The sequence below is a fragment of the Ctenopharyngodon idella genome, chromosome 1 (genome assembly GCF_019924925.1).
Source record: "Ctenopharyngodon idella isolate HZGC_01 chromosome 1, HZGC01, whole genome shotgun sequence".
NCBI lineage: Eukaryota > Metazoa > Chordata > Actinopteri > Cypriniformes > Xenocyprididae > Ctenopharyngodon > Ctenopharyngodon idella.
The window spans coordinates 19,897,769-19,914,958 of record NC_067220.1 but is presented as its reverse complement, the minus strand read 5'-3'; the positions used below and the strand labels follow the sequence as shown (position 1 = coordinate 19,914,958).

The window sequence follows — 17,190 nt, the reverse complement described above, 5'->3', positions numbered from 1 at the left end:
TTGTTCTTATAAGTTAGCTCTATAAGTTAGCTCTATTGGGACATCTGGTAAAGGTAAAATGATTCATAAATAAAGTAAATGTTTTATTTTTAAAATTGCTAAAAATGCTATATATATATATATATATATATATATATAAAACCACACACAGTGCTGTCAAAAGAATATTTATTTCATTTTAACGCATTAAAAATATTTAACGCGTATAACACAGCATCCGTTTTTTCCATCATTCTTTGGCTAGCGTTACAATATGATCATGCTCTTATTCATGCAAATGCTTTTAAACCATTCAAGCACGATAAGACACAAAAGAGAACGCAGTGCTGGCGTGCGTCTGTGAATCTCCTGTCTGTGTGACACACACACGACTCGTGCACACAGAAAGCCGCTTCAGACAGTGGATAAAATACACAAAATTATGCCAGAATGCCTGTTTTGTTGAGTATCCTTGCAAGCACAGTTAGAGTTAAATGAATGTAAAGAGTTGTGAGAAAATGTGTATCAGATCCACTTCATGTGCAGCAGGACTTTAAGTGACAGCAGCCTAATAAACCTGCTGCTCTCTATCATTAAGGATAATAAAACAACAAAAGAAAAAGAGAAAATCACTCAGTTCTCTTGACTGAATAACATTTGTAGCTTTAATAAGGATTAATCTATATTTAATTTGTAGTTTATGCAGTGAAGACTGTGAAGTGGCTAATAACTTTAATAAATTTCTGTATTCTGTATATCCTACCTGTTAGACCTAGCTGAAAATCTTAAAGCACTGTTGCAAGGTTACATGGGTCAAAAACAACGAAAACAATAACATTTGTGCATTTTGACAGGGAAAGTAAAAATCTGAACTGGTCTGACTGGGAAAATAGAAAAAAAAAAGAGCCCTGCTATATTGAAAGGCACAGGTAAATGTGACATTTATTATAATGGGTTTATGTAAATATTGTTTTAAGTTCACTTAAATTAAAATATTTTTTAAAGCCTAATAAATGTTAAAATTGATAGCTTTCAATTATATTGTAATGCTGAATACCTATAATTAATGGCTAAAATTGAGAAGAAAAAAATCAATTTCATAGAGACTTCAGTAGCAGAATTGCTATTGGCCTTCTTTCAAAAAAAGATGAAAAAGAAGAAAAAGATGATTCTTTAAAACAAATATTTAAAATATAGGCTAAAAATGTGCAGTTAATTTTCTTTAATCGACTGACAGAACTTATATATAATAAATAAATATTATATATAGTAAAAAAAAAAATATATATATATATATGTATATATATATATATATATATATATATATATATATATATATATATAAGGAATCATTTAGGTGCTAGGTGGTCCATGGAAAACTTGAGGAAAAAATAGAACAATTTTACAATATGTATTTTTGGGACTGTCAAAGTTCAAGTTTTAGCTTAAAATGTTAATTCATTATTATTTTTTAACACATTTCCAGAATTTGATAGTTTCATTCTTGTTTCATACTACTTTCTAAGTTCTGGAGACAATGATAAAATAATTATTACGACATTTTCAAATAAATTTAAATTTCAAATATTTTTCAAGATTTACATCTATCAATACAAAAGATACACTGTCAACTTAATGTGATGATAATTTCATTTACTTTCAGTACAGTATAAAAAAAACAATATAAACTGATGTAAAGCAAACCAAAATCTGATGATCTTGCAATCAGTTACATATTTTCATTGTCAAACGATGCATGAAAATAAATAGCTGGGGGATTTTCACATCAAATATACTTTTAAACCCCTGCTGTAGTAACTGTAACTATGGTATTTTTGCAGAAACTGTGGTTACTGTGTTACATTGTTGTATGGGATATGTTTTTTGTCTGTGCATGTGTGTATGTAAATGATTTCAGACCAGCAGTCTAGTGCAGTGTATGAACCACTGCAGAAACCCTGCTATGAAAGTGAGTATAGACTAAAATAATACAGCTCTTTCCTGCATAGCTTACTTGTGTTTGGGATTCTTTCTCTCTCTCGCTGTCACTGTCTTTTACTCTCACTCATCCCACCTCCCCACAGCACTCTCTCTCTCTCTGTCTTTCTTCCTCTCTCTGTCTCTAATTGGGTCTAGGATGAGTTTCTTTCGACAGGTCCATTCATCATGGACAAGACCAGAAGGACAAACCCTCTGGGAGAGACGGAGAGAGAGAGAGCAAGGAGGGGGGTCAGACAGCTGGATGAGAGGGTCTTTTGCCTGTCAGCTCACTTCTCTCCTCTTTTTTCCTCCTTTCTTTTTTCCAACTCGTCATGAGTGTCAGTTTTACAGGCATAGGAAAAGACAAGGAAATTGTACAGCTCACTGGAGCATTAGTTAGACGATTAGATCAACATTTGTTTTAACCCTTTAATGCACACACAAATGTTCACATACTTGAACTAAACTTTTACTCTGTTGTGCATTTTAGAAATGAGAATGGAGAAGTAGGTTAGAGAAGAGTGAAAGGTGTGTGTGTGTGTGTGTGCGATAGCAAGGACTCGATTGTTACTCATGATGTGAGTAATGTCTTATTAAATCACAGTGCACGCTGTAAGGCAGTCCTTGTCCCCTGATATCCCATCAGCAAATGACTGATGTTTGAAACAGTCTACATTTTCCATGTCTTAAAGACACATGGAAACTGTGGAAATGCTCATGTTTTATGTCTGTTTTATGCATGCTTTTTGCATCATGTGATTTACTGGAAATGAAAATTGGGTTGATGTCAAAACCCAACGTTGGCTTGACGTCAACCTCCAGTGCTAGACAGACATTGAATTTTGGTTGGAAATGAAGATCAAGTTGACGTCAAAACCCAACGTTGGCTTGACGTCTACCTCTAACACTGGACAGATGTTGAATTTTGGTTGAAAATTAAATTAAGGGTGATGTTAAATGAAACATTGGCCTTTTAATTAGTAATTAGTAATATATTCGTAATGTACTGCCTTTTCAGAAAACTAGTTAATGCTGCTATGTGAGTGTTTCTAATATAATGGCAGAGGGAGTGACGGCTTATTTGACTTTTTCTCTCTTCTGACTACCGTAATCAAGCTCTCAGTATTTTTTTCCCCCCTCTTTTTGAAGTCATAGAAATAGTGGATTTTATCTTTTGCTATTGGATCAAATGGAAATGCAAAAAATTATATTTGTTGTAGTTTGTTCCAACTCAGAGTAAATAAAAATGGTAATTGTTACTTTATTTCTCCCAATTATGCCCTTATATCTAATTTATACATAATTTATTGTGACTTTATTTATTATAATTACTTATTTATTTCTCTTAAAGGAATACCAACATTCTACAAAACATCTTTTGTGCTCCGCAGAAAAAAGACAGTCATACAGGTTTGGAACGACGTGAGGGTGAGTAAATGACATAATTTTAATTTTTGGGTGAACTATCTCTTTAAATGAGACTATATCTCACAATGTGACTTTATTTCTTATTTAAAACTTTATCTTAGAGTTACTTTTTTATTGATTTTCTCTCTCTCTCTCTCTGAGGTAGAAATAGGCTTCCATAACTTACAATGCATTCAATTTATACATTTTCATCAACACATGCTCCCTGTGAATCAAACGCAACCTTGATGTTTCAAACATGCTACAGAAACACCATCATTTGCCCTCAACACAAATCCTTTGTAATTTAACAGAAAATGTCCTTATCTTAGAATTGCAGAACATATAGAAAGACCTTTAATACCAACTAACTTCTTTAGGCATTTAAAAGTTTTAAATAAGAGCTAGTACTTCTCTAAACTAATTACTGTAGGGAGTTCACTTTCCTGAAAATGACTGTTCACCTCTTAGCCTCCCCTAAGGCCCACTCACGACCATCAGCATGTGTGAATGTGAGAGAAAAAGAAACTGCAACTCTTAGTAATCAAGTAACTCAAGTTGCTTGTGTATGAGGGGGAGAGAACATGTGCATCTTCTTGTAAGCGTGTGTACGTCTATGTGTGTGCCTGCAAGTGTCTTCACCTGCATGTCAGCTTTACACTCCTCTGTCTTAATAAGACTCTTGCAATTACCTTACCAGCACCCTCCATTTCCACTCACACACACACAGAAGTAGCTGCTCTGTGAGTGACGTTAATTTGCATGGCTTCTTGGCCCTCTAATGGCTATCTCTCCCACTCGTGCTCTTCTCGCAGAGCAAGAGCAAATAAAATAGACAGGAAAAATAAAAATGTCATGATTATTTATTTAATCAGGCTTGAAGGAGCCAGTCTAATAAAGAGAAAGAAAATTTGTCCAACACAGATGATTCATTTTAGTTTGTAGACTAAAATTCAGTTCTGAATTATATTTATCTTCATATTATTGTATGCTCTCAATTATAGTTCCCTGTGTCTTATTAAGGATAGTGTGATGTGGAAGTAATTAAAAAATGTGGATATAGCGTTCACGTATGTTTTTCCCCTACATATTTACTGAAGCATGCTGAGCACTTTAAATGCACATGTCATTTGTGTAATTGTAATATAAATATCAACTGCATAATGAAAAGTTTTGGATGGCCGAGCGTCATTCCAAAAGTGCTTGTATAGCTACAGTCCAACATCACTTGGACTTTTCACTGTTTGTGTTTGTGCAAATGACTGTCAGTTGGTGCATTTGGGGACTCTTTCTGCATGTTACATTATTACACCAGTAGGTGGCAATGAGTGAGTGAGTCATTGAATAATATACTCAACCACTTCACTCAAAACAAGTTAATCCGTAGGGTTTAATATGGAGTTGGCCCACCCTTTGCAGCTATAACAGCATCAACTCTTTTGGGAAGGCTTTCCACAAGGTTTAGGAGTGTGTTTATGGGAATTTTTGACCATTCTTCTAGAAGCGCATTTGTGAGGTCAGGCAGTGATGTTGGCGAGAAGGCCTGGCTCGCAGTCTCCGCTCTAATTCATCCCAAAGGTGTTCTATCGGGTTGAGGTCAGGACTCTGTAGAGGCCAGTCAAGTCCATCCATGTCTTTATGGACCTTGCTTTGTGCACTGGTGCGCAGTCCTGTTGGAACAGGAAGGGGCCATCCCCAAACTGTTCCCACAAAGTTGGGAGCATGAAATTGTCCAAAATGTCTTGGTATGCTGAAGCATTAAGAGTTCCTTTCACTGGAACTAAGGGGCCAAGCCCAACCCCTGAAAAACAACCCCACACCATAATCCCCCCTCCACCAAACTTTACACTTGGCACAATGCAGTCAGGCAAGTACCGATCTCCTGGCAACCGCCAAACCCAGACTCGTCCATCGGATTGCCAGACAGAGAAGCGTGATTCGTCACTCCAGAGAACACGTCTCCACTGCTCTACTCCAGTGGCGGCGTGCTTTGCACCAATGCAGCTGACGCTTTGCATTGCACTTGGCTGATGTAAGGCTTGGATGCAGATGCTCGGCCATGGAAACCCATTCCATGAAGCTCTCTACACACTGTTCTTGAGCTAATCTGAAGGCCACACAAAGTTTGGAGGTCTGTAGCTATTGACTCTGCAGAAAGTTGGCGACTTCTGCGCACTGTGCGCCTCAGCATGCGCTGACCCCTGCTCTGTGATTTTACGTGGCCTACCACATTTGCCGATATAGTGTATATAGGGCACATCAAATATGGTAAAGAGAAGCTCAATCTTGCATGCTTGAGGCACAAGAACAAATTTCTTGCATTCCAGCTTATGTTTACTGTATTTGATGTGCTCAGCTATATAAAGCGATAGTGAAGAGTTTTGACCAAATTATTTTAATGTGATATTCACATTGATAAAATAGCAATTAAATGAATGTGGATAGCTCATTTGTCGCTATTTTTACCTCTAAGGACTTGCTTATTCTCAAATGGAATTTATTCAACCTGATGGGGAGGCCAGCACACCAGCATTCCATGTTGTCATGATGGTCTTTTCAACGGGTATGTTCAGCCGGTGGTATTACATTGCTTTGGTAATTATGCCCATTATATTTTAAGTAATCCCTGAGCGAATATCTGTAAGAAATCAGAAAAAGGTTTATTGGCATCAATTTGGGAGTATAAGGTTTTGTGGGACACAGCTGCATATTTATGTAAGTAACTTCTGGTTGCTTTAATGAGCTTTAGAAAGGGCTGCTTGGAGAGAATGATCCACTGTATCCAGAGTATCCAGAGTCACAAAAGTACACACCTGAGGAACTCCTCTGCTTTGAAGTGCTCATTCATCATGTTATCTGGCTGAGACTCAAGCTCTGCAGAAATCACAGTTTGCCACTGTGCTTCTAATCTGGGAATGCACCCAAGCACCGAAATATCACAAGTGCCAACCTGGCAAACTAGGTATCCGGGCAGTGACCCAAAACTGTGTTACTAAATGTGTGCAGGAGACATGGTAACCTGGCACGCGACCAAATCCCAGCTGGTGCTGAGTGTGTATCCAGCTGGGCCGAAGCTGTTTTTCGCGTGTGTGTGGCGTGTTGTTGTTGTATTGCAGTTTGTGGTCCATTATCACCCCCTGTTAAGACCTCCTGTGGACCAGGCCACCAGCCAAAACTGAAGCGCTGGTAAGCTCCATTCGCACAAAGTGGGGAGGTTGTGTTTATGTAGCTCTATAGAGGAAAGCAGATAAATGTCTCTTGTTTAGAAACACTGCGGTTTTTGTCATTTGAAAGAGTTTCTTTAAATAGGTATATGAAACCTGTGTCATATCTAGTTCTGTTTAGCCTACGTCTGTAGCAATATAACTTAATTGCTTGTTGAAAGAAAGAAGACAGACAAAATTGTAAATAGTACTTTTCCGTTTACCCATACAAATTTTCTTTTGATTTCTGGTTAAAATGGTTTCTGCACACATCATTAAAAAGATATTGAAAATAAATTCCTTTGGAATGCCCTGCAACATCGTCACACACAGACAGCACTGGAGTTGTGCTTATTAGGGGTGATTACATTAAAATACTGTACTTTTAATATAAACTTTGTGTGTCTGTGTGTATGGACAAAAATATTGGAACACCTGGCCATTACATCAACAGGGACTATAATGACATTGCATTCTAAATACATTTATACATTGATATAAAGTCTGCCCCCCCTTTGCAGCTATACCAGCTTCCACTCTTCTGGGAAGTCTTTCCAATGTTTCTGTGGGAATTTTTGCCCATTCATCCAGTAGAGCATTTGTGAGCTCAGGCACTGATGTTGGATGGCAAGGCCTGGCTAGTCACGTTCTTCCACACCAAACTCTTCTAATCATGTCTTTATGGACCTTGCTTTGTGCACTGGGCAAAGTCATGCTGGAATAGTCAAGTTCCTTCCCAAACTGTTCCCACAAAGTTGGAAGCATAGCATTGTCCAAAATGTCTTGGTATGCTGAAGAATTAAGATTTCCCTTCACTCCCTTCACCTAGCCCAACCCCTGAAAAACAGTCCATACCATTATCCCTCTCCACCAAACTTTACAGTTGGCACAATGCAGTCAGGTATGTAACGTTCTCTTGGTATCCACCAAACCCAGACTCGCCCATCAGACTGCCAAACAGAGATTCGTGATTCAGTGGTTCGTCACTCCACAGAATGTTTCTACTGTTTCCACATTCTTTACACTACTCCATCCGATGCTTTGTATTGTACTTGGTGATGAGAGACTTGCATGCAGATGCTCAGCCATAGAAAATCCATTCCATGAAGCTCCCGCCGCACAGTTTTTGTGCTGGTCTTAATGTCAGTTTGCAACTCTTCAGCTATAGAGTCCACAGAGCTTTAATGACTTTTACGCACTATGCGCCTCAGAACTCGATGACACCACTCTGTGACTCTACGTGGTCTTCTGCTTCATGGCTGAGATGCTGCTGTTCCTAAACACTTCCATGAAATTTCACGAACTGACTTATTGTAAAGGTGGCATCCAACATCAGTGCCTGACCTCACAAATGCTGTACTGGATGAGTGGGCAAAAATTCTCACAGAAACACTCCAAAATCTTGTGGAAAGTCTTCCCGGAAGAGTGGAAGCTGTTATAGCTGCAAAGGGTGGACCAACCACATATGAATGGGGTCATCGTGATTTTGCCAAGTAAGACATGTTCCTGGATCAACATATTTTGTTGATCCTGCACAACATTCCAGTCTGAACATTTAGTCTTAACCCTATTCCTACCCCTAAACCTAATCCTACCCATAACTTATCCCTAAAATCAGAGGGGGAAAATAGGTGAATAACATTGATGTAGAAGCACCTAACCCTAGTTGCAAGCCTAAACTTGACATAAACAGTAAACTTGTCCCTCAAATCTGATTGGTTGATTGAAATGCTGTTCCAGGATAAACAAAGATGTTGATCCAGGAACATGTCTTACTTGGCAAAATCACGGTGACATGAAGGAAAAAAGTAAATTGTGCGCATGATTTACAATTTCGTTCCCTCAGTTTGCTAAATCATGCGCACAATTTACTAATTCATTCCCTTGATTTATAAATCGTGTGCATGATTTAGCAAATCGAGGGAACAAATTAGTGAATTGTGCACACGATTTGTAAATCGAGGGTACGAATTAGTAAATAGTGTGTACGATTTAGCCTACTTTTTTTTTTTTCCCCTGCATTTCATGTGCGGGGCTCGGCATATACATATGTTTCTAATACATTTCCACTCCTCTCTATGTGTGAACTACTACATAACTGAGCAAAGACCTATATCACGAAAGTCAAGCTTTTTTGATTAATACTAATACAAGCTGTGAACTTAAAAAATTACTTTTATTCTGATGAACCAATAAAATTATGGCCAATATTTACAAATAATTACTTCTTAGTTTCACATTACAACATACGTAAATTGATAATTCACAAACAACATTCACTCATATGCACATACACAGAGTAGCCTATGACCCTGTATCAGGGATTAGGAGGAATGCCAGACAATTGAATAACCCTGAACAACAGTAAAACAAACAAATAAAAATCATAATAATAAAAATAACAATAATAATATAACAATAACAATATAATTCCATTAGAAAATTAATATCAAATCACATTTATTTCCAGCTTGTGGACAGATTTTAATAAAATGAAGAAATAGTCATGAAGAACCAAAAAGATTGAAATCAAGTGACATGATATCTTTGGCAAATTTTGTTCCGCAGTAAATACATTCAAATATTAAGACAACACACGACACGCAGAGAAAAACACCAAGAGTTTTTACTACTAGAAAATTCAATAAAAAACATACACATTTCTTAAAGAAGCAGTTCATTCATTTATTCATTGCAAATATCTGTTGCCTTCATCTTTCTGTCATGTTGGTTATTTCATAATTTGAAAAATTTTGCAATGCTCACCAGAGAATACTTTTAAACCGGGCATCTCTAACTTTGGTGGATGCTACAGATATGTTATTGGACTGATTTTTTTTTCTTTCTTTTCTTTTTCTTTTGAATTGAACTGATTGCTGTTATCAAATTCGTCAAAACGTTTCAAACTTTCTTAAAATCTTTAATCTTTACTTCAAAAACTGAGTAAAAAATACTTATGAACCCATTGGGAAAGAAACTATTAGCAAGTAATTACAGAAGGAGCTTCCGATTGTACACAGAAGGCCACAATAAGGTGATAACCAAGTCCTCTGTTTTTAAAAGTCTGCCTTTTTAATTGGGAAACCTTTAATGTTGATGTGGACGTACCGCTTGTAGAATCAATACATCACCGAATATATTACTGTTTTAGGATTGTGAACCAATTTTTGCTTGTTTGGGAAATAGCATTTGACTCCTATATTCTGATATTTTGTGGGCTGTTCCCACAAGGCTTGTTTACTGGATGAATGTGTATCATTCATGATGCTCAGCTTTTACTTTGGAAACATTTTACATATGGAGTCCTAAGCCATATTTTAAAGAGTAAACTACTTTGTTTTAAGGTATAATTAAAAGCCAGGTATCTATTTTGCCACATTTTTGTGAATGAGAATGAGAGTGAATGAAAAAAATAAGACTAATTAAATGAAATTGTATGCCAATAATCTAAAACCAAGATTTTTAATGCATGCTATTTATAACCTAAATGCATGTGATCATAATCTTCTCAGAGAAAATGGGGATTTTTATAAAGGTGATCAACGGCTAACTTGTAGAATTTCTAATCCTGATGTCATTGGATTAAGGGGTTAGGAAGATATGATGAGATTAAAGGTGCACCAGAGAGGAAAAGGGAGTAAAATGGGGGTGGGGTGGAAATAAGAAATTGAAATAAGAGGGGATGAGAAAAGAGAAAGGTGTTCGATTTTGCTGGCGCAGCAGGTTTTGATCATGTCGATGGAGAGGTGTGGCGTGTTCATGACCTGACGAAGGACAAAAGGACTGCATGTGTGTGTTGAATGTGTATCTCTCTATTTTAAGCCAACAGAAATACACAACCACTATTTAAACAAAAATGGTCAGATAAATGGCAAGGCAATCCCTTTATAATTAATCTAACATTCATTCTCAGTGCTTAAAGGGATAGTTCACCTAAAATTTACCCTCACATCGTTCCAAACCTGTATGCCTATGCATTTCAAAATATGTTTTTTTTTTTTAATTGTCCATATTATGAAAGTCAATGTGGTCTCATGTTATTTTTGGACCGACTTTCAGTACATTCGAAAAAACAGTTGAAACAGTTTTGGAAAAACATGAGGGTGAATAAATGATGATAGAAGTTTCATTTTTGTGTGAACTATCCTTATAAGAGAAAGGAATTAATGTTACCATCAGGAGTTTCTTGCACACTCTTAGAAAAAAAAGGTTCAGTGGGGTTCTATATAGAACCCTAGGGTTCTTGACTCAATTCTAAAGAACCTTCTATGCCAAAAAGGTTTTATATGAGGAGAAATGTCTTTAATGATTGCATAATACTTTCATGTTTAACAGGTTATTTAATTTTTGTTATTATTGATAAAGCATGTTAACTAGCTGTTTAATTCATAAAATTTAATAAAAAATAAAAATGAATTTAAACTTTTTTTTTTTTTTAATTAATTTCAACTAATAAACTTAAAACTAAATCCATAAAATGATCCCAAGATGGGAACCCCTAAAAGGTTCTATATCCGATGCGCTTGACAGAACCCTCTAAGGTTCTATATAGAAACTTTTCTTCTAAGAGTGTACCCTGTTATATCAGCAGAAAATAAAACAGCTTTTGGGTCTCAGAATATGTCAGTTTTGATATTAAATTTGCAATTAGTTGACTAAAACTACATATTGTCATACTGAATCTGTTGTTTAGTGTAAATTACTCGTCAGTACAATATTGTACTGCTTGGGGTAGTAGCAGTACAATACTGTATATAATAGAACAATGATTTATTTAATGGATAATCATATTTTACTTGCTGTTAGAATATTAAATAGATTATATGAGTATAATTTATAGTTTGTTTGCTGGGTTTTAATTAGTTTGTAAAATTGGCATGTAAAAAAAAAAAAAAAACGCTGTTAAAACTGTGGGCAGTGGCATTGATTGATTGATTGGTTGGTCAAGCTCTGATCTCATTATGTCATGCAGACAGCTTCGCAATTTAGTGACACATGGTCATTCTGGATGACTCGGTAGAAAAATAAAGGCACTGTCCTTGATTTCAGCTGGTGTACTTCAGGTTCATAATGCCTCTGACTAAAAGTTTAAAAGGTCAAAGTTCACCAGTAGTCATTAGTGGTGAACGGCATCAAGGGTTTCTTTAGAGTTGCATAACGTGCAACTTATGGTCTACAAACAAATGTAATCCTATTACTACTTTACAGTCCAGAGCAACAACATAAAAACATAAAAACTATCAACTTCTATATATATATATATTCATAGTTTTGTCTTTTTTTTCTTATTTCACATCAAAGTTTTGGTGCTTGTGACTCACTACTAAAACTACAGTGTTCTCCTTTTTCGAAAGCTACTCAGCAATGCACAGTGTATTGAAAAAAAAACAAGGAAATCAAGAACTGGGAACACTCATCACAGACAATAGCTAAATAAAGCACACTTTTTGTCTTTTCTCGTCTACTAGAATCTAAAGTTAGATATCAATATATCAGTCAATAATGATATCAAAAGCTCTTGTCATTGTAAGTGATAGATGTACAGAATATCTCAGACAGACAAATAGGGATGAATGTACAGCATGATGTTGCTACATAGAGAGTTTGGTAAGGCCTCCACCTTGGTCTCATGCATTGTCTTGGCGCAGTATGGATGAAGTGAATATTCAAAAACAAATGCACTCAAAGAGCATGAACAAAAAAAAAAGTCATTTTCGGATAACAGATTTGTCACTTTGTGCTTTTAAGAGTATCTATTTGCACTACTGAAGAGCATCTTTGGGGAGGCTAAGGAGTTTTGAATGGACAGACAGTATGACATCACTTCCTGTTGGGGAAATTAGCATCGCTAAAGATGTTCCCCTTCTAAAATGTAGCAACTTTACAAAAGTTTGTCAGCGCTTCAGTTCCAGCAAGCTCTATTAATTGCAACTGATTTGCATTTGGAATGAAACATCAGGGGTTTAAAAAGAGAACCAGCTACGTATTCCACGGCAACATCTTTAGCTAGCAGTAGCATTGTAGCATTTGTCTGCAGTAAACTTTTACACACAATTATATATATTACTCTCCATCATAAATAGCTATAAATCTTACTAATGTACAGTTGAATAAGGGTATTCTGTACATACGTAAATAGTATTTATCTACACAGAGGAAGGAGAGGAGTCTTTAAAATACAGATGCTCTCATTCATGACAACAGTGCTTTAATGCTGCCATTTTCAAACATAATGACTGAAATCACAAAACAGTCCCATTTATAGCCATCGCATTACAACTAATGCTAAACTTCCATCTTATTTAACGAGTCCATTATGTTTAAATGGTTCCTAGATTAGAACTGAGGGCTCAAATATTCTTGTGCTTACGCAATCAGGGCTGATTTCAGAGTCTTTCAGTAATATCTCTCCTAACTCTACCGTAATTACACTACAATTTCAAATGGAAGCATCCCATGATCAATAGTGAAATGGGTCTGTCCTTCACGCTGGCTAATTTTAATGTAAATAATGCCAATATTCCAACCTGAGTTTTCTGTCCAACTCTATTGAATCTCCATTCACTTGATACTTTATTTTCTCTCCAAAGCAATTTATGGTTTTAGCAGACTAGTAAAACAGTCTAGTAAAACAGATTATGATGCCACATTCACACAGTTGATGAAATGACTGAAAAATTAACTCAAATCATGTAGGTCATCTCAAGCTGCCACTAGTAGATTGTCTGGTACCAACTCCCAACACCTGATCATCTCTATAAGAACAGACTGCATAGAGATGCAAAGACGATAGGATAAGCAAGGCTTTAATGACAAAAGAGATAAATCAAAGCAATAACAGATTTAGGGTACGTTTACACGACAACGATGTACTAAAAACGGAAAAGTTTTTTCTTTACGTTTTTCGCTTACAGACAACAATGCTGTCAAAATGATCCCTGTTCACAAGGATCTGCGAAAGCGACTAAAAATGCTGTATTATGCTGCGAGGCCAGTAGTTGGCAATGTCACTTTGTATAGCAACACTATGCGAAAAACTGAACATGTAATACACATGCGCATGACGTCACCTTTTTGACAAATTTGCATTTTTGTATTTTACACGGAGATGATAACAGTATCGTTTTCAAAAATGTGCACTTTGAATCCCGTTTTCAAATGTTTGTGTTTTCAGGCCCCCAAAACGCTGTTGTTGTGTAAATGAATAATCAAAACGCATAAAAAGTTTTCTGTTTTTAGTTGAAAACAGTGTCATGTAAACAGCCCTTAGTGTGAGGTGAGACCACAGGAATACAGGTGAATGGGTGTATACTTTCCACTAATGAACAGAAATTAGACACATCAGCTGAAGCTTCTGATTGGACCATTGATTGTAATTGGCAGGAAAACATTGTCACCTCTTCTTTCTTTCTTTTTTTCTTTCTCCATTCTCCTTCCTGCTCCTCCTCCACTTCTTTTCTTCCATATGTAAGCAGTCTCATGTGGGCGCTATCAATCCATTCTCGCTGCTCTTTTTTTTTTCTCCCACTCCTTCACCATTCCTCTTCTCCTCTGCCCGGCTGGTCAGTGACGGTCATAGGCAGTGGCAGTTGCTGTGGCTGCCGTTCCTGCTCCCCGTGTGGCTGCGCTATAGTAGTATGGAGATCCTAAAAGGGATATGAAAAAAAAACCTGTCAGTCATCAGATTAACAAGTGGTCCCTTTCTAATTTTTTTTTTTTTTTTTTTTCAGGATTCTTTGAATAAAATGAACAACATTTATTTGAAATAGAAATCTTTTACTATCACCTTTGATCAATTTAATGCATCTTTGCCAAATAAAATTAATTTCTTTAAAAAAAAAAACTGACCCCAATTTTTTTTTAATTATAGTGTAATATATGTCATGTTAAATGTATTATTTTCAACCATTTTAACTCAATTTTGTGGCACTATGTTTATTTTTAAACACGCCCTCCTATTAAAATAATCTTAAACTGCTGTTGATTTCAGATCGCATTAAAATAAATGCTAAATAAGAAACAATGCATTCAATACAAAGAATATGATTACAGGATGATGGATTTACAGCCCAGGGTACTTTTGATTTATCAGTCCCCCACAATCATGTCACCCTTCCTCTTATTTGAAATGACACCATCATCATCAGCTCAGTTTCTGCTGGGAAAAGACCATTTCTGCTCTATAAGACACATGATCCATCTTGATCAGTCTGTGTTGGCATTAAGTGCTGATGGACCCCTCAGACCCAGAAATGTCTTTAGTATCATATTTAGTTTTAGCAGGAATTATTTTTCTTTATTACACAGAGACAGCAGGCATGAGCGAGGGGTATAACGGAGTGGAGGGACAGCGATGCTGCTTAGTCTTTGTTGCTGGAGGTAAAGAGTTTGAAATTGGGAGAAATGTGTTGGAGAAATATGGCGGATGTGTGTGTTTGTCTTCACTGGAAATAAAGATTATTTGAGTGTGATTAAGTAGCTTTTGTGTTGTGGTAAAAACAGGGTTTAAGAGCGTAAGATATACAGTATCACGTTGTCATATGTACTAGGGAAAAATTTCAAATTTACACTATATTCACAATTATTTTGCTGACAATGGTATCATGGAACAGATTATTGCAATGATTTAATGTTTTTTTTTTTTTTTTTGTGCCCAGTAAGTTTAAGTAGACTAGTTTCACAATCCTTCCTTGTCTCAGTACTAAGATGAGAGCATTAAAACATATATTCAATAAAACATTTCAAAAGCATTTATGATTTAAATTGTAATTTGTTATAAACCAGTTCTGTTTAAGTAAATCAGTTCAAAACTCTGAATCAGCAATTTGTTGCATGTAGGTATATATTGTTGTTTATTAGTATGACTTGTTAAATTGTAGCATATACATAAAAAATATTTAATTCTTACAGCATTTTTACTGTATTTTACATCTTAAAGCATTTGGAATCTATATCTATGGATATTGCATTTGGTTTCTTTGAGGAGATAAAAAAAAAGTTAAGCCATTTCAAAGCATTTTTGGCTATACAAATTATTCAGACATTTTTGATATATTTTTACTAGTGGGTGCAGGACACTATAGTTCATTTATGTAAGTGAGGATAGAAAAATAAAGTAAACTGTGACATATTATACCCAAAAATCTCCATACAATGGACTACCAGTAAAATTGATCAAAATTTGGAAGCAAAAATTATTCAGACATTTTGACCTGACCATGTTTTGCTTAAGTGTTATCTGACATAATTAAGAAGAATTTTTTCTGAAACAGTTAAACGCTGAGATCTTGTCATATTTTATTACCTTTCTTTTTTTTTTTTTTTAACTATACTGAATAAACTGTATTAATGAATGAAATGTTAAAGGTGTCTGAATACATTTTGGTTTGACTGTATATCCCAGCCCTAATAGATACTAAACTTTGCCTTGGAGCAATTCACACAAACACTGTCAAATCAGGGTCTCTTTCTTGACACACAAAGCAAAAAATCATGGAATCTCCAAGGAATCCCTTCTCCATTGGGAACGTTAAGGTCAGCTCTGTGGCTCTCTCTAACACACATAGAACTGTTTTTAAGCCAATGCCCCTTCACCTTGCTCTTGACAGATGTGTCAGTCTGAGGTTTTGCTGATCGGGGCAGGTTCTTCTAAACCGCTCATTCTATGCACCATACATACAAAAACATATGGCATGCTAACCCAACAATGTTTCAAACATCAAACCACCCACACATCCCCCTCTGATGGCATGGGTGTTTTGGTACCTGTGGGTTGTGGGGTTTGGCCGGAGAATAGACCCGATGAAGCTGCTCTCTCCGAGCCCAATAAAGAACCATACTCCTGCTGGAACACTGAGAACCGCAAAGTGCACACACATACAACAGTAAGTTTATAGTTCACATGAAATGCAGTTATTTTAGAGCTATAGACTATAAATGAATTCTTTATAAAGCACTCTAAGCCAGTTCATTTTATTTTCCCCTTAAAGGAATAGTTCACCCAAGAATGACTTTCTTTGTAACATTATACATGCCTTTTTACTGTCACTTTTGATCAATTTATTGCATCCTTGCTGAAAAAAAGTATAATAAAAACAAAAGTATTAGTTTCTTTCAAAAAAGAACAAAAGAATCCTACTGACCTCAGAATTTTGAATGGTAGTGTATAAGTTATACAAATGCTTTCTGTGTGGAACAGACTGAAGCTGTTAAATTTACCGATAATCTTCCCTTTCACTGAATGTCCATTGGTTCTAGCATAAGTCCTAACTAGTCATGGCGTCAGTTCAAATATGCAGAATGGAGGATGAAATTGCAGATGAGGACAAATTGTTCTAATTGCATTAAAAGTTTAACTGTGAGATATAAAGTTGGAAGTGTTACATATGACGTCTCATTGTGAAATGTAAAGTTGCAATTACGAGAAAGTCGCAGTTTGGATATATAAATTTATAATGGGAGATATAAAAGTCATAATTACCTTTTTATTTATTGTTTTTATTCTGAGGCAGTAATTGGCTTCCATATAATGGTGAGTAAATAATGAAAGAACTTTCATTTTGGGTGAATTATTCCTTTAAAGCTCATTATTACAAATGTATGGGAAGAGCAAGTTTTCTCC

The 17,190-nt window shown here is 35.9% G+C and overlaps 1 protein-coding gene across 4 annotated transcripts in view; it reads right to left on the bottom strand.

Moving 5' to 3' along the window:
- Positions 1-8,726: 8,726 nt before the first annotated feature.
- pax5 (paired box 5) overlaps positions 8,727-17,190 on the bottom strand; it is a 56,835-nt gene continuing 48,371 nt past the window's right edge. For all 4 annotated transcript variants that reach the window (XM_051888722.1, XM_051888707.1, XM_051888673.1 and 1 more), the window contains 2 exons: positions 16,335-16,421; positions 8,727-14,215 (listed from right to left, as the gene is read on the bottom strand). In XM_051888722.1, the coding sequence (XP_051744682.1) occupies positions 14,133-14,215; positions 16,335-16,421 (170 nt within the window). In that variant the 3' untranslated portion in view covers positions 8,727-14,132. The remainder of the gene's footprint in view (positions 14,216-16,334; positions 16,422-17,190) is intronic.